Source organism: Diplotaxodon limnothrissa, linkage group LG8 (assembly GCF_057381915.1).
Source record: "Diplotaxodon limnothrissa isolate DT_005_m linkage group LG8, D_limnothrissa_male_GT1.1, whole genome shotgun sequence".
Lineage (NCBI taxonomy): Eukaryota > Metazoa > Chordata > Actinopteri > Cichliformes > Cichlidae > Diplotaxodon > Diplotaxodon limnothrissa.
This window is the reverse complement of record NC_140603.1, coordinates 13489301-13507795: the sequence shown is the minus strand read 5'-3', so window position 1 is coordinate 13507795 and position 18495 is coordinate 13489301. Positions and strand designations below refer to the sequence as shown.

The 18495-nt window shown below is 42.1% G+C and overlaps 1 protein-coding gene across 1 annotated transcript; it reads right to left on the bottom strand.

Moving 5' to 3' along the window:
- Window positions 1–529: 529 nt before the first annotated feature.
- On the bottom strand, window positions 530–17891 carry katnip (katanin interacting protein). Its single transcript, XM_085360570.1, has 27 exons — window positions 17775–17891; window positions 16439–16527; window positions 15996–16171; window positions 15453–15565; window positions 15234–15335; window positions 14939–15079; window positions 14453–14696; window positions 14153–14284; window positions 13892–14043; window positions 13603–13709; window positions 11714–11810; window positions 11324–11533; window positions 10831–10968; window positions 9191–10046; window positions 7899–8666; window positions 7604–7812; window positions 7332–7410; window positions 7053–7230; window positions 6774–6939; window positions 5968–6134; window positions 5809–5873; window positions 4741–4851; window positions 2746–2885; window positions 2562–2663; window positions 2318–2478; window positions 1320–1405; window positions 530–1221 (listed from the first exon to the last, which is right to left on the bottom strand). Exons 1-27 carry the CDS (start codon window positions 17784–17786, stop codon window positions 1163–1165), a joined length of 4860 nt encoding a protein of 1619 aa, XP_085216696.1. The 5' UTR covers window positions 17787–17891; the 3' UTR covers window positions 530–1162.
- Between the last annotated feature and the right edge of the window lie 604 nt (window positions 17892–18495).

The following is an 18495-nucleotide window of genomic DNA, read 5'->3' as shown; positions in this document are numbered from 1 at the left end:
ACAGTGAACACTGAGCGGAAAAAAAAGTACAGCACAGACTACCAAGTATTTTAGTGAACACAGATTCCTATTTATCCCCTTTTAAACAACTGCTCTTCTTAATTTGAGGTAAGTTTATAATATTTGCATATTAGAAGTTGTCTGTTATCTACTCAAACGCTAAAAGTGGAAAATTGCTTCTATTTTTTAACCGAATTAAAAAGACTGCTGTGGAAATGTTTGCTGGAAAAAAAAAGTCAAACAATCTAGTGCATGTGCATAGCAACTTCAATAAAGGTCACTTGGATTGCAAACGAGCTTTTTCTACTTGATGCGAAGCAGAAAAAACAAACTGACCTAATTGTGTGAAGCCAAATAGATATTTGTTAGTATTAATGTGAAGCTTTGAGCGGCTTCAATTCTCAATGTTCCTCGACTTCGTCTATCGCATTAGTCGTTAATGTGAATCTTGCAAATGTAAAAACCTCTCTGAAAGTACTTCCACAAGTAAAACCACTCACTTTTGAAATATATTATCCAAGAGATATAAATATTAATAGATATAAATTAGTGGCTGCATAGCATTAGGCTTGGTTTGTGCACTGGTGGGAGTGTTTTCATACCCATTAGGCCGAGAGCTAAATGACTAGGCTCGTTGGTGAATCATGTTAATTAATTAACGTAGCGTCCTGATGTGACAGTGTACTCATGTGGCCTTTGAGCTTTTTTTTTTCTTTTCCTGGATTATGTATACGCCAGAAGCAGCATTGGGATATGCAGCACAAGTCACAAGTCACAAGTAGCAGCCACAGATTATAGTGTTGGTACTAGGCACAATAATATGGCTGATAAAATGCAGCCTCGACAGTTTTTTCCTGGCACTGAGGGAGGGACGACTATACAGTACATGTTCAGGATATCTGTGGACTCGTTTTCACAGCAAAGGAGAGAAATCCAACCATAAAGTGGAATCTTGTGTGTGTATAATCTCTGTCCTTTTAATTGTGGACCGTGTGAGATGCTGGGGTGACGCCTTTACAAATGACAGCTGGGTGGCTGCTTTGGGACTTGGTGTAAAGGAGGTTTTCAAAAGTCACCCACCAAAAAAGTGGAATAAAAGAGTCAGCCACAGGTTCTTCCCTTCAGCTCTCCTCAAACTGTAAAAACACTGACTCCATGTCAGTCAGTACCTCCTCCTTCCATGTTTCCCGCCATCAGTCATGCAGGTTTTAGGCCGTAGAGCTGAATTGAGTGAGAACAGAACAGAAGAGTTAACAAAGACATTTTAAAACAGACGAATCCATCCATGTTAAAGTGCTCCAATCGCTTCTCTGATTCACCTGGGTCTGCCGTCTGCTTCTTCTTATTGTGATGAACTATCTGGTTCTCATTGGTCATCTTCACATCCTGATCTTCCACATAATTACTACAAGGCAACACAAGAAAAGGAAGACACAGCGGATGTTTTTCTTTAAAACTGTAGTGCCAGCGAGAAGCGGAAAAGGGCAATAAAACACAAAAGGGAGGGTTGACAAAGCTCGAAGTCAGGGAGAGGAGGGACTCTGGGGATCACAAGTCAAGCAAGTGGTAAGGAGGATGTGGGATGTTTGAGGGCACTGGAGGAATCTTCAGTACAGGGAGTGACCACAAGGAGGCAGCAGCACTGGGTTTTTACTATCCTGTTACTCACTGTTGACGGTGTCTGCTGACACGGGGGCTGAAGTGGAGAAGAGTACAAGTCTTTTCAAAACTACTGAGTTAATCTAACACAATTTGTCTGTAAATCTGTTTGATTGTCAGAAATGCAACAGGCCTGTCAAAAAGCATTTTACATGACAGATCACGGGTGTCATTTCAGTTCATGGGCCACATGCAGCTCAATCTGACTTCTAGAGGGTCGTACACCAAAAGCAAAGCAGCATTCAAAATACATTTAAAAAGTCCTCTCATACATTTTATCCATTTACAAAAAAGATGATGAGCAGTGTAAGATGTCTTTAAGAAGACTGTGGAATTATAAATCTCAGTAGGAGCATGGCTCCTTGGATTAACCGTCACACTTCAGTGTAGTATGGGATGACAAAGATAATTTGTAAGATTCTGGAAAAACACTTTTATGTTACCCATTCTTAACATCCTGCAACACAACCTCCTCTGCAAATTTCAGACTCTGCAAGGCGTCCAGTCGGCTGGCAGCCGAGTGCATGTCTGATACCCCTTTTCTAAATAAGGCAAACCTAAATAACAATCAGCATTTAGCCTGTAAGCAAGCAGCCGTTCATGAATTCATCTTTCCAAAAAAAAAAGAAAGATAAATGAATACAAAAAGCCTGAGTACCTGATGACAGTGTTCCTCTCTCTGTGAGTAATGTAGACGTCATCTGTGAACAGGATGGTGTGGTAGGGCACCACAGGGTCGCAAGTAGGCAGGATGCCTCGTGTCACTTGGCTTACGCAGTCCAAGATGCCATTATATACCAGGAGGTCATCCACCAGCAGCTGGACTCACGGAGAAACATGCACCATTAGTAAACAAACAGAAGCGATTGCTAAACCCGCAGCAGAGAGAGAAGTAGGCTTACCCCAAATTCTTTCACTCCTCTCTGAGGCGTCTTTGAGTAGTTCCACAGCTTGATCATGGACACAGTCACTGGATGATCAAAGATGACATACACACGGTTCACCTGCATGGAAACAGAGCATACACTCGTGTCAGCTGCAAACAGTCTCTCTCTTACACACTCACACACACACTGTCTTTCTCACCAGGCCAGGAAGCACTGGGGCTAACCACATGTGTCTTCCATCGTGGGTGCAATTGACTCCATCTATTAATTTATCTGGAGTCCTCACATCACCGCTCACATTGTCCAGCACATTCACACTGTCTGGAAAAGCAGCAATGTCTGGTGGACGTAATGTTGAGGTCTGATCATGTTTATTAATATAAACACAGCTGCTAATTACCCACAACTTTACTCAGAGTTTCATGAGAACAGAGTTTTACAGTAGTCACAAACTCATTCAGAGATATATTATGTAAACCCAAATCAAATAAACTAGACTACTTTTTTTATTTGAACCCCTTGAATATACTAATAAAATGCACAAGTATAATTCACACTAAATATTATTTCAATTTGATTGTCACAGTTACCTATAAGAGTAAACAACCATGCACTACTGCTCGAAATCCTTATGTTCTTAGAGTAGGATGTAATGTTTGATCTTTTAAGAGGAAAACATTAACAGCTAGTGACTTAATATCTATCAATCTAAAGTGACCGATTTACAGTTGTTGTCAGAAGTTTCATCCAATCAACATAGGCATGAATGTCATGCTGCTTTTCCGGGGTGGAATGATCATACAGCATTTAATAAATCTTTTAAAAAGAACTGGGTGAACAAATTTGATTTTGTTTTGGATTTTCTTCAATTCACACAGCGTCTTTTGGTAGCCATAAACAAGCAGGTATAATTCTACCTCGATATTTGATCACCCTTCTTTGTTAGAGTTCATTAGAGTGACTTGTAAGAATTTTAAGTGAAGTCCACAGATTTTCAATAGCACTAAGGTTGGGGCTAGAAAAGGTCTTTGGATCTTTTGGGATCATTGCCCTGTTGGAACACCCACCGATGTCTCAGTTTCAACTATTTAGTGATTGATACTCCTTCATTATTCCATCCACTTTGTGCAGTGTATCAGTACCACCGGCAGCAAAACAGCCGCAAGGTATGATGCTACCACCACCATGCTTGACAGCTGGTACAGTGTTCTTAGGTTAGATAATCTCACTTTTACCTCTCCATACATACCTGCACTCTTGTCATTGTTACCTAATAGCTCAATCTTTGCCTTGCCTGGCCATAAAACTTTTCTCTAGAATGCATTTGGGTAGTCCATGTGGGAAAATGCTAATTTCACTCAAGCTTGAAGGTGTCAATTTTCGAGTAGGGCCTTCTTTCTTGGTTGGCACCCTCTCAGTAAGGCTCACTTCACTTGACAGTGACACTGGTGTGTCAGCAGGTTCCAGCTCATGGCAGGCTTGGCCCTTCATGGTTCCTGAACATCCTAACCAATTTACTCCCATATGAGGGTGAAAGTTTGGGTCTTCTTCAAAAACTTGTCAAAGTGGTGAGACATCTGAATAATTTGTACATATGTACAATTGTTTGAATCAACGGTCCTGGAATCTAAAGTTGTTTAGAAATGGCTCCAAGAGACCTTCCCAGCTTTTGTAAATCTACAGTTCTCCTTGTTGGATCTTCACTGAGTTCCTTGGATTTTCTCATTATTCTGAGTATTGGTCAGTCCACTGAGAGTTGGCAAACATATCGTTTTTTTGTTAGCAAAGAGAAACTACCAGTTGTAGTTAATCATGATCACTAATGAGAAGTTAACAGTTCTTGGCCTTGTCAAGTTAAAAGACATTGAAGAACCTTAATTAAAAGACAAAAGCGATGTATGTAAATAATTGTGAACCCAAATCTTTGTCTACCCAAGTCTTTAAAGATGCATGCTGCAAAATCATTCCACCCTGGGGAAAGAACAGCCGAAAGAAACCATTAAAAGTCCAAAATTACCGTGACATTTCTCCCCACGATGAGAGTATGTAAACTTCTGACCACAACTGTACACCACGCATTCTTAACCAGGCACCCATCTGACCACATTAACAGTAAACATTAACATATTCCAGCAAGTGAGGTGAATTCGAGCCAGTGAGGTCAGATGCAAGTCTGAATCATGAGAAAGGATACTGTTGTCACTGAGGCTGATCTTCTCATGGTTCTGATTGTAAAACTCAAGGCCGTTCAGACCAATGTAGTATGGATCTCCCCAGGTTGTTAACAGCTGGAGCTGAAAAATGACTGACAGGTGAAAGTCAAGGAAAAGACAACATCGAGCATTTTAGATCCAGCTTTTTCCTTTTCTAGCTGCTTAAAAAAAGGAAAAAAGAAAGATAAGAACATTTTTACCACTTTACTGGACAAAAACAAATTTTCTTTAACAAGTCTATAATGTTCAGCTTTTGTTTAGAGTTCAAAATGTGTACAGTTACAGACAAATTATTATTCGGATGCAATGGGTTAAATCTTCCCACTACATTTTTAAGGCCTGGTCTTAATCTGATCCACCCAAATTCCAGGTGGTTCTTCTGGCTGGTGTACATTCACCAGTCTGAGGCATGGCCTGTGATTTTAACCACTTAATTGCATAACCAGCAACCTCAGAATAGCAGTCACTAACCACCAGTAACGAATCATTCATATGAAACAAAGGTTTTTGCTCTGCCTGTGTTCACATTATTTCACAAAGTTAATAGTTCCAGAAAGAGTAAAATAGTAAGAGGTTACAGAGGTGAGCCCTGGCTGGCTCCTAGACCGAACGTGAAAGGAGGGCACATTGTAATGTCTGTGAGAACAGTGGATGAAAACACGAGCTCGATAAAGTGCTTAACTTATCACTTATCGCTACACCAAACGATATAGTGATTTTTCTGTGTTAAATACATACTAACCTGTCAGCCAGTTTTCACTGCTATTTTCTGATATGTGGAAAGGTTTTGCGCAATATCACAACACACTGAAATGACTGGACACATTTCTATTTCTCCTCCAGCCAGACATTTTCCTTCTGTAAGCTCTTGATGAGCATGTGCATGCCAGTGGTGTTGCCAAAGCAACCAATGCAGATTATTTAACGTGGTCTGAACTCAATCTGATCCGTGCATTTAAAAAATATCCACAGAACATTTTTGGACCAATAGGGCAGACAGGAGCACAGCATGCATAAGCATGTGTGTAATCTGTTTAGAAAAAGGATACACCCACAAGGCATGATGGGAGCCTCATAGTCCATGCTGGGCTGTTCTTGTTTCTTAGAGTGTCCTCTGAATTAAAAATAAAGTTATAAATAAGGAAAGGCAGTTTTCAGAATTTCTGATGAAACAGCAGTTTTACTCAAACTCATACTCTGGGCTTCACCTGTGGTAGTCTTCGTTACTCCCGTTATCAGCTGGAGTCTGGAGAAAGTCAACAAAGAGAATCTCCTGGGCAAAATCAAAGTGACAATTGCCCGGTCCCTTCCTGATCAGTAATCCCTCCGTTGGTGAGACAGGAACATCATCCAAGAACAGATGAATCAGTTTCACCTGAACCAAACATGTGGACATTTTTATGTTTTCTAAGATGCATAAAGTGTTCTGCAAAGAACTTCTGTGGTTAAAAATAAAAATCTGTCACAATAAGTAATCCATGCTTTGCAGCATTATACACAGTCATCACTTTTTCAGCACGTACTGTTCTTTGTACAAATGAGAAGTCAGATTCACAGCTTCATAAATCCATATTAAGGGTGTCATACAGTGTGTTTACATACATTAATTTTCATAAAACACTGTAATATTGTTGTTATTTCTCTCACACAGTATTTTATCTCTTGTCTCTTTAAACCCTCCAACCCCAGAAGGGCCCAGTCTACATTGATTGGTCAGCTAATATGTGGTCTGATACTGCATGTATTAAAACTGGACTTTGGGCTTTGTAACCACAGACCTTTTATAACCGCAAAGCAGAATATGGCCTTAAGTAATATGTGAATTATACTTGTTCAAAATTATCAGCTGATCTGACTCCACTTGAAGGAAGTGGCACTAATTCAGTTCACAATATTTTGTTAATTTACAAATGATCATGTAAAGTACGAAATATCATAAACACGTTAGTATTTGAAGTAAACTTTATTCTGCATCATAACAAATGTGGGTTCAGCCTGGCAGAAACTGTCTCACCCCTCTGTAAGAGTCCTCAGGAGACTTGTTGTAGTTCCAGAAACGGAGACCAGCGATGGTCTGGGCCTTGCTGAAGGTAATGGTCAAGGTGTGGGACTCTCCATAGGAGAAAGGAATCAGCCACATATGCTGGTCATCGGTGGTAATGTTGTGGCCATCAATAAGTCTAAATAATGACAGTAGACATTATACACTGTATCTTACATAATAATGATGTAATCTTTGCCTGGACTTTAACTGTAATATCAAAGGGCATGTTACATTTAGTGTCAGGCATACTTATCAAGTGTGCGCAGGTCATGTCCATAATCAGGTAGGTCGTTGAGGTCCCTGGGTGAAGCAGCGATCATACTAAGATCTAAAGGTAAAGTCTCTCCATCCTTCCCCACGATCTCCAGTCCTGTCAGGCCCATGTAATGGGGGTCGCCCCATGTCAAGGTCATTTCCAGTCTAAGGCCTGGGATTAAGACAGACTGTAAGCATCCAGAAACATCCAAAACACAAAGCCAAAAACAGAGAGGCAACCATAATATGACAGGATATGACTGATGTACTCACACTTTCCTGTGTGCATCCCAGGAATGAGCTCTAAGCTCTCTTCAGATTGGCTCATAGTAGAGTTGAGTTGAAGTTTCAGCTAAAACAAAACAACATTGCATTTAAAGCATAACTGTACCACACAGTCCTGTTGATGCTGTGGCTAGTTTGGCCTTTGTGCCTGTCTGCTCTGATCATTTGGGGCCACATAATGAAAGTCAACTCTGTCACACTTTGGAATAAGTTGCTTTATGAATTTATGATTCAAATTCTCGAATGAGACCAGTACTTACAGTGAGGTCTTCCTCTCTGAAACCAGCCTGGGTAAAAGGTCGTTCCTCTCCCTCTCCATCAGCAGTGCGTGGTCTCTGCAGCTCCTCCTCATACACCATGCTCTCAGGACTTTCACCTTCACTAAGGAAGGTCTCATCATAACGAGACATCGCCTCCAGTATCTCATCATCAGTGGTGAAGAGGATAGTGTCGCCAAACTGGTCCAGTCCTGAGCGCATGAATAAAGGATAATTTGGTCAAAAAAACAACACACAATGGAGCATAAACTCTTGTGAAGTTGTTCTGATCAGATACCTCCAGAAAGAGTTCCAGACGCTTTTGCAATCTCCCCCCTGAAGATGCACCTTCCATCCAGAAGCATTTCTACCTCTTTCACGCCTCGGAATGAGTGGATGCGCGACTTGTTGTAGTTCCACACACGGATCATGGCCACTTTGTGGGGCACTCCAAAGTCCATGAAAATGGTGTGGCTACAACCAGGAGTAAATGGGGCTAGCCAAAGATGCATGTCATCCTGAGTCCGATTGATGCCATCGATTAAGTTGGTGACTACGCGTGGATCCTTGCCGTATGCTGGGAGAATGTTGATGTCTGGCGGGTCAGCGTGGATATGAACAGGTCGGAGAGGCTCTCCACTAGAGCTGAAAACCTCCAGGCCGTTGAGACCCACGTAGTGACGATCACCCCAGGTGGACAAAATGTTGATTACCAGCCTTTGGCCTTGCGGCAACACTGGAATCTCAAACTCGTCCTCCCGCTCCATGGATGGATCGTCATCAGGGCCTTCGCAAAGTGTCCCCTGAGTGGTTAAGGAGGACAGAGGGCTTCTGGGTGATGAAGAAGAGATGGGTGGGACTGTGGGTGGACCACAGCCCTGGCGCTGAAGAAACTCATCAAATATGTCGCCTTCGAACGCCATGTTGGAGATGCGTCCACGCTGACATTGGTTGAACTTAGTGAGTGAATCCCAGGACTCCATGAGGGTGTCATCCTGCTGACTGTGCAGCCGGGCCCGAGAGCTACTCTGCCTTCTGCTAGCACTCACCAAAGACATGGGCTCATCTGGAGAACACACAAACATTAGACTATAAATTACTAACAAACCAAAAGGAAAGAAATTAGCCTGTAAGAATTGTCCGACATCAAATATAACTAAAATCTACAAGTCTGTGTATTTCACTAAATATCCACTTAAAATTTTACATAAATGAACCCAATGCAAATGAATCAGTAAGATTAAAGAGCAGTAATATATTTGCCAAAGTGATCAACAGCAAAAAGAATGACAATGATTAGATCAAACAAATGACTGCCAGTAAGGTGAGAATAGAGACTCTAGTTAGCTAAACTATATACATATTAATGTTATTCTCCTAAAGTCTCCAAAAGTATATTCCTTTGTATTTTTAATCAGTGGATACGATTTCCTTTGAAAGGACTGATAAGGTAATGAAAACTCCTACCCTGACCGATGATACCCTGATATTTTTAAAGATGAAATAGAGCTAAATTTATAGAAAGGCTGGAGTAGCCATATATACAGATTTGTCTCTCTGTTTCAGTATGAAAATTCTGACAATGCATACCAGCGTTTGTCAGTGCTGTAGCTCTGTGGTGTTGTTCCTCTGTCTGCCTTACACTGGCTGTGGAGTTTCTGAATGAGCTCCTCCGTCCGCTGATGGGCCTGTCTGACCTTTGCTCCCCGACCTCCTCAAGCAGGTCGCAGCTCAGGTCCAAAGAGTCAGCCTTCCACTGAACCCCATTCGCCGTCCTCTCCGCCCCTCTGCACACACGCCCTGGGTTACATGGCAACTCTGGGAGCATGGAAGAGGATGATGCTGATGGCTGTTTGAGCTCTGAAGAATGTTGGGGTACCAGCCACCGTGGCCTCTCCCTGCTGGTCTCACATCCCTCTGGAGCACCTCTGTTCAGAGGCTGCAGCCACTGCGGGGCAACCCGTGAGGAGGATGGCTGGGTGGTGACTGTTTGCTCCATGGGTGCAGACTGCTCCACCTGCTGCCTGAGAGAGTGGGTCTCCTCTGAGGCAGACAGGTCAAAAGAGCTCCTTTGTATCGAGTGACGAGTAGAGGATGACACTCCCACAGAAGCAGTGATAGGTGGTAGTGGTGTATGTGATTTCTCCTGCATGTCTACCACATTCTGGCCTGCTGTGTCAGACAATGCATTCAAACTTTGGTATCTCTGGGAGATGCTACCCTCTCCACCCTTACTGTCTTCATAGCAAAGGGGAGTGGCCCCTCTTAGACTGTGTCCTGAAGCCACAGGGCTGGAAAACACAGAGTCGGAGACCTGGCAATCCTGAAGATCAATTGTGGTGCTGTAGTCAAAGACTTGGTTGCCACAGCCCTTCTCCAGCTCACCTTCAAACACCAACGTGCTGTTCAGGTACAGCTTTATATGTCGCGCACCTACGTCAAGCTCCTGGCAAAGATACAGCACATCAGTTTACAAGCGTCTTTAATTTAGGATGTTTAACAATTTCAAAAGCATTTGATTTTAAGCAGTAAGTTATGCCACAAAATGAAGAAATAATGATTTTCACATTTCAATTCTTCACAGAATTAACACCAAACATTTGAGTGAAGCTGTAAAACCAAATGGTGGGGAAATATTTAGCATTTCATTTCTCTGTATAATGAATGTTTGATTAAAATTCAAGCAAAAGGATGACAAGCTGCAACCTGATGAGTATTAAAAAAAAATCTAATTTCATAAAACACACTATTGACTAACATGCTCTAGCTAGCTGCTAATTAGTGCAACTGCGACCTTTTGATCCTCTAGACAATAAACCACTATGAACCCAGAGAAGTCTAGAAAATACTCCAAACTCCTTACCTTACAGGCTCTTATTCACAGTCCGGTACAAATATTGCTAAGTACTAATGGTCGGTGTAAACTAGGAAAACCTGGGGTCTTTGTGCCCCCTTCTTAACAGCAGAGACGCTGACAGACAGAAGCCCATGTTACACTAATCCTCTGAGGCTAATCTCTCACTGTTCCACATTTGGACAGACTGAGTGGCAGCTCAGACAGCCACTGCTTAAAGAGCAACGCACCTGTGACGTAACCAAACCAACACAGTCATCCACTGTTATAATGGAAACGCACAATCACGCACCATCTATCAGCTTGCAGCAGAAATCAAACAGTTTGTAACTGAATGTGTTGAAGAATTGATATAAAATTTATTGAATACACATACATTGAAGCTTCTGTTGTAGTTCCAGATTTTAATACAAGATATTCCAAAGTCTGGAGAGCGCTCGGTGTTCCTGATGATGAAGTAGAGCTGAATGGGTGGGTGGAACGGACACGTCCACATATGACGGTCTTTGGTGGTCTGTCAAACCAAGAGAAGAACAACAAAATGAAAAACAAAAACAGCAACTTATTCATAAGAAGGATGGACAGATATATAGTCTGAACATCAGTACTAGCTGATTGTGGCCTTGTTGGCTGCCAATGGTCTCTTGGCAAGTGCTGTGGCATTTATTGATGGGAGCAGCTGATGTTTAGTTGCTGTGTCACACAAACTTTGTGCTTGTTAAACTTTCAAAAGTAGTGCAATGAAAAACCATAAAGAACTCAAAACAGCCACTTTTTCATAATGGCAACTTATTTATTTCCCACAAGATGGGGAATAAATTACAACACACGCACACACAAACACACACACTACAGCAGAAGAGACTGACCTTCACTTTCCCATTGACGAGCGCCCCCAAATTACCAGGGAAGTCAGCATTCCTGATGTCTAAGTCATGAGGCGACACATAAAGCTTCTTGTTTCTGAGGCAGAAGAACTGCAACTCAGTCAGCCCGACCTGCAGCGCGTTCCCCCAGTTTGACAGTATCTCCATGGTAACATACAATGCAGGTGTGTACTCTGGTGACGACTGCCTTCTCTGCAACAGCGATACAAAACATTAAGACAAGACAAGGCAAGACAAGACAAGATAACCTTTATTAGTCCCACATGTGGGAAATTTGTTTTGTTACAGCAGAAAGCGGGCAGTTCAGAGGTATTCCACCCAACAGCATCAGGATTATTCATTCTGATCTGGGAAAGTGTGTCATTAGCTCACCGGCTGCTTGGTGTAGTCTGTTTTCACACTTTGAGGGATGCTGCAACCAGGTCCACCTTCAAGTTTCTCCAAGGCTTTCAGCAGTTTCTGTTGTTGACTGAATAAAAGAATGACAACACTTTAGCTTGCCTGCTCTGTTTATCGTTCCATTTATTTATTTATCCTCAATCTTCATATTAACGCAAAGCACTGCAGTAGCTAAAGCCATACATAATTTCAAGGTCATTGGGTATACACTCATTGTTATATTTCAACCAGTAGGTGTTATAACATCAAAGCATTTACCGAATTGCCACAGGCAATAACGAGATGTACTAGGAAGTGAGATTAATGAGTCAGCAAGGTATGCTGAGCCTAAAGTCAGACTATTTTGATGTCAGGTGGCTCCTTTTTTGGATACATCACCATAGTAACTTGTGCTGGACACTTTATACGCTCTCACAGAGGACAGGTTCAATTACCACCAATAAAACTGGGTGTAAATGCAACATTTTCAATTGTTCTTTTCTTGCTGATGTGTTCTATGAGTTATACAGATTTTCTGCAGATACACAACCTGTTGAGGGGAACATTTGTAACACCAACAAACAAAGCTGTGAAGTCACAGCCCGCTTGGTCTGGTAATAGAGCCAACATAACACAGAGTAAAGACTCTTTGTTGTTTATTACAAAAAAATATTCACACAAGAAGATTAGTTTCACTTTGTTATGGCCAAAAATTAAACTGATTTCAATGCCTCCTTGATTATGTATTGGGTTAGAATTGAATTTGTGTCACGCATCAAGTTTAACTGGATCATGGTTGAACAAATATTCCAGTGTTTCCAACAGAATTGATTGAATTAGATTGCATTTACACACCATATGCACGCAAAAGGAGGCATGTATGATTTTTTTAAAGAAACTGATAAATAATGTCATATACATATGGTGCAATAATCTGCCTCTACAGTAAGTTCTTCATCATGTGAACAGACTCCACTTCCACTGTCTTAAACTGCAGCTGGTGAAACAGTCCTTGTTCTGCTCTACAGGCTCTGTGAACTTTGAATGGTAGCCCATGAACTAGTTTTGCACCTGCAGCAGGTTCTGGTTAGAGTGATCCTCCAGCTTGCAGCAAATCTACAGCACAGAGCAAGCACTCCTCTCTCCAGCTGCAGTCAAAGATGTTAGTTAAATCTGATGAAATGCCTCAAGAAATGTCACAAAATGAACCTGATCAGTCTGTCAGAGAGAAATGGGAGACAGCTAACTGATTAGCGCTCACTCACCCAGAAAATAAGGTAGTAACTGCCCACTGCTGTCTTACGTCATTCTCCCAGACAGATGCATGTTTTTTTTTAAATTACAAATATCTCTGGTAATGTCTCTGACTGAAGTAGGCATTACTTGATCGATTAATGTTTAGTGGAAGAACAGTCCAATAACATGTTACACATGCCTTTTATCGTAGTGTGCACATATGGCCTTAACTGAAAAGCCTGGGATAACAAAGAAAGTTAATAATCACCATCATAATACCTATTCTTTGTTGCTGGGCTTATAGGTTCTGTTGAACCACCTACTGCAAAGAAAGTCCAGCTATGTTAGGGGCGGCCAACTCCAGGCTTCGAGAGCTGGTGCCCTGCAAGTCTTAGATAACACCCTGGGTCAAAACACACCATCATCAAATGATTAGTTTATTACCAGGCCACTGGAGAACTTCAAGAAATGTCGAGGAGGTAATTTAGCCATTTAAATCAGCTGTGACACATCTAAAAGGTGCAGGACACCGGCTCTCGAGGCCTGGAATTGGCCACCCCTGAGTTATATCAAAATTGTTTCATAGTACACTGTAACTGTTAGCGTTCTGTTCCTGAGTGTTTAAGTATCTTTTTCTGTCACCATACCTGGGACCCATGAGTGTGATTCTCTGCATGGCCAGAGTGACATTGTTGTCATCCTTGTTGTGAGTGTTGTAGTGCACTAAACCATTCATCACCTGATGTCCCTTGACCTAGAGGACAAAGAAACCAAATCAAACCGATGTGAAAAATATATGTATGGGACAAGATTCACATGTGAGTCAAATCCAGGAAAATTCAATTGAATAAAATCAAAAGTAGGCAAAGTATACAGTTACAGATGAAAATGAGATGTAATAACAGATGTAAGAAGTGAAGTGTGGCTCAGGCAGACCGTGTGTCGACTGAAGAGCTCTGCACTCTGCACTGGGTTGTTTTCTCTCTGTATGGCCTGGCGTACCCTGATCGCAACCTCCTCTGGGTCCCGGTCCTCGACAGAAGACTTTCTATTTGCCGACAGCGGCCTCTCCACCCGACTCCTCGGCCCTTAAGCAGAAAATACACATTTTTTATCCAGCAACAATCATGTGGAATGGAATATCTCAGCCACATTTTCATTCAAAAACGGGAGATGAGTTTGTAAAACATGACTTACTCTGACCTTCCCAGCTCTCTTTTGAAGGTGGCCTATCTAATGTCTTGCTCTTCACCAACATAGGTTTGGTGGGTATAAAAGTCTCAACACTTTCTTTCCTTTTTGCAGACAGTGAACGCTCGATCTTACGACCTGGAAAAATAAAGGAAATTGATTAAGATCAGGAATAGATGCTTCTTTTCATATGCTGACAACATGCCTAAAGACATCCTTAGGTCAGTGCTAATGACGCAGAAAAGCAGGGGATGTTACCTCTCTTGCTTCGCCCTAAATCAATAACAAATTTCCATATTAGCCTACCTTTAGGTGAGGGTCCAAAGTCCAGCACAATGAGGTTCGCTGAGTCAAAATGGCTTTGGGAGCCACTGGGCCGAGAGCTGTTGGAGGATGACTTGGAGGAGGGGAGAGGCAGCCCCAGTTCATCCAGACTCTCTGTGCTCTCATCCCTCTCAATCTGCTCCTCTACCCACTCTTCATCTGACTCCTCCCCAGCTGAGCCACGACTGCTCCGTCGCATGCTAACCTCCAGGCTTCGACGCAAAACCTAGTTTGCAAAGGTCATCATTTATATATTCATCCATGCACAAGTCATCGTCCTGCGCACTCACAGGCACAGACCTGTATACTGACAGTTTAACCATCCTCGTGATTTGACAAACTACCACTAAAAAGTGAAATAAATTCCCACCAACAGGCATAAACCAAATTACGATGATTCTCTATATCTAATTCATCTTCGACAAGAAGACACAAAAAAAAAAAACGCATACATTTTCATCCACTCACCTTCACTTCCTCAAGGTTGAGAAGTACCTTCTCACTGTGCTCCTGGTCTCCTCGGCTCTCAGGCCTGGAGCTGAAAGAGTGCGACACCTTGCAGGTGTTCCTCTGGCAGCAGGGACTACGAGGGGAGCGTGGACTGGAGCTCTGGATGAAACGTGATGATTGGATAAAGGGGAAATAGCAGAGATAGAGAGATGCTAAGTACTACAGACAGCTGCATCTGGCACATAGTCCCTCCCCTAAAAATAAAACACCCACACATACAGGCTTAGTAGGCATTGTTATGTCTTCACTCTACCTCCATGTCTATGCTTTCATAGGGCTCAAAATCATCAGAGTAGCGCTTTGTTGGGGAGATTAGCAAACTTGGTCCATCCTCTGTTCGAATTTTAACAGGATCCTGCACATATTAGAAAAGAGGAAATATCAAACATGTGTCCTTAAAAATAGGAAATGTCTATTTTTGCTGAACAATAAGTGTTAATACAGATAGGATAAGGATATCAGATGGCTGCACCTGCACCCATTCTTTCCTCTGGACCTTTCCTGGGGCAGTGTGGCTTCTCTTCCTGTGGGTCTGCTCCAGTTTACTACCGTCTTCAGTTAGCTGGTGGGCGCTTCTACAGACATCTGCCGATGAGTCACAGCACAGAAACGAACATGAGCAGCATGCAGCAGACTAATGCCTCGGAGGAGAAGGAACACACAGTCACATACACAGATGGTCCACAGCACAGAGAGGAAGACGAATAAACTGCCTGCCAGCTACAACTGTCACTATCATTTATTCACTGGGACTGGACACGGGATCCTGTCACACAAACTACAAGCTGAGGAGTGGTGGCTATTAGCTGGTTTTCCATATGGTTCATGGGTGACAGTAGCAACAACAAAAAAAGAGCATGAGATAGTACCTTTGATTTCTCCTAAACATGACTGAACACTCAAGAATAATACATCTGCCTGCATGACAGATTCAGAAAAATTTAATAAACAAGAAGAAAAAAAATCAAGTGTTATATAAGAATATCTAGTTTTGAGTCTAAGTGCAAAAGCATACCTGCTGTACATGTAGGCCTCAAAGGTGGCTGTGAGGAGGGAGACCTTTGGTTGGAGCCCTTGGCTTGCTTCCTACTGGCTTCGGCATTGGCTCCATTAAGATAAATTGAAAAACCTTGCTCAAGCCGTTCCAACTCAATCTCCTTGGGGTCTTTGACTTTAAGGCGCTTTAAGAGCCTGGAGAACAAATAAAGAGCTAATAAATAGCTTTCGAAAATATAGCAAATCCTATCACAGTTTTGACGTGGCTAACAAAGGATTCAACATGACACATTCCAATTCCAGACTATGTTACTTTTTAAAATATATGTATTGTTTCTCAAGGGAAGGAGGCAAACCAATCAGAGCTCCAATTAGGCAGCACTGAAAGTCATGCAGGAGTTGTCCGTTTCCCCTGTGAAATCCAATCTGTCTCTTCCCCGGCAGCCTGCACTAACACTTCACCTGTTTTTGTGTTGGAGGGCGATTAAATATTCATCCAGAGTGTCATCTACAGCAGAGGCGAGCTTCTCTCCTTGGCACGTCTTACTCTCCTTCAAGAACACACACATCAGTAAACAGACACACACGATGAAAGGTCGGAAAGGCCTACATCAGCGGTTTGTGGGCAACAAATTGTCATAATACAACTCATTCTTGCACAGGTATGCACATTCACTTTATTGCGTGCATCACCACAATTATGCAAGCAACTTGCTCCTCCGCCGAGTGTGGAACTAAAGCTTTAGTGAAGGATGCGTAATGTGTCATGACACAGGGGTTACGGTTGGATTTAAAAACCATTTAGTCAGGATGTAGCCTAAGGTTAAATGGGTGATGGAGAAATGAATTAAGAAAGGTTTTATTGGTTAGGACCATAATAAAAACTGATTATTTGTAAAGCAGCACCTGATAACCTTAACACAGTATTAGTCTCTACAATATCTGCTGCTAAAGAGCCGCAAACTCTCAATTTTTATATGAAGCCACACAATTGATCATAGCAAAAGATACTGCCAAAAAAAAAAAAAAAATGAGCCCAAGCTGAGCTCTCACGCTGAAACTACTGACTCAGCATGGGCCAAGATCCCAATACTTGCATGGCTTGTCAAATTCAGCCACTTTTTCACAAAGGCAGCCCTACTATATCCTCAGTGGTGATCACATCCTGCAATAATATGTGCACAGTGCATGAAGTGTAGCTCTTTAGCTGTAGTTCAAGTGATGGATTGTAAAACGATATCTGTCACGTTAAACCAAAAATCCCAAAGTGAGGACCCCTACGGGTTCTACCACCCTGACAGCATACATCTTGTTCAGACATTTCTGCACTCAGCTGAAATGAAATGGCCCTTATTAAAAGACCAGATGTCTGCCTGCTTTAAGCTTAATAATGCTGGCTGCAGTAAAATTAAGCAGATTAAATAAAAAGTGGGTCTCGGAGGGAGCACTGGTTGACTGCATAACACAATCGCCTAAAGCTCATGCCGTTTCATTTGTTATATATTTTTAAAGAAACATGCAAGATGAACAAAGAAATCACAAAGCCTTACTCAGTTTCTACAAGTCAACTAGGCTACAGCATCTGTCAAGGTCAGGAGCAGAAGGGAGGCAGAGAAATGAGAAGCAAGGGTAGAAAATTCTTGTTAGTGACAGAGTATAGAGACAGGGTGACAGCTCAGATACTGGTGCACAAAATGGCATGCCTTTAGTTTAGAGTTTCATGGTCGTGAAAATTGCAGTGTTTAATGAAAAGTGTATCACGTAAAGTAAAATGGCAGATGATCTGAACTATCATTACCTCGTTATCCATCGTGTGATTGCAGATGATGCTGCTCACATGACCCTATCCCATATTTCTGAAGAGAGGCGATCACTCCTGCTCAAAACGTATCCCTCAAATCTGTGTCGTATTTGTCCATCACTGTAGCGGGACACACATGATAACCCTGAGGTTAGCCGTGACATGAAACCTAAAGTACCTTGAGTACAGCTCGTGGAAAATGTCGCCACACCCGCTGGCCGATTCAAGGGACCAAATACCAAACATTCACGATTGTGTTAACGTTAGCATCTTATTTTAAGCAGGGGTTGACCAAAACTCGTTTTAAACCACCCCAGGGTTTTGTTTTCATCAGCACTCGTGCACGGAGTTGGCTTGTCGGGTAGCGTTGCTGTTACAATAATTTCTATGCTATTAAGAGCTAACGAGCTAGCCATTGTTGACTATGTCAACTTTAAGCGAAAGATAACGGGTTATCAACCTCCTATGCGGTTGTATCGCATGAATTAACTAGTAGGTGTAGTGGCGCAGGCGACGTTAGCAAGCAGCCGATAGCTCAGTAAAAGCAGTGCTGACGTTCATAACTAAACTAAAAAAGCTAGCGAGTTAGCCTCCAACTACTATTAAAAGACAGATATAAACCTGCGTACCGTCTTCATAATCTCAGAAAGCCTTTACTTTATTTCGACTCTGATATATGCAAGAAAAATACTCACGGTCCATTAAAAAAAAAAAAAAA

Excerpts from the sequence above, each read along its gene's own strand:
- katnip (XM_085360570.1), bottom strand. Across the intron at positions 10,047-10,830 it reads ACTACAACAGAAGCTTCAAT|GAGCTTGACGTAGGTGCGCG; the intron begins GTATGTGTATTC and ends TATCTTTGCCAG. Across the intron at positions 2,479-2,561 it reads GAGGAGTGAAAGAATTTGGG|CTGCTGGTGGATGACCTCCT; the intron begins GTAAGCCTACTT and ends CCGTGAGTCCAG.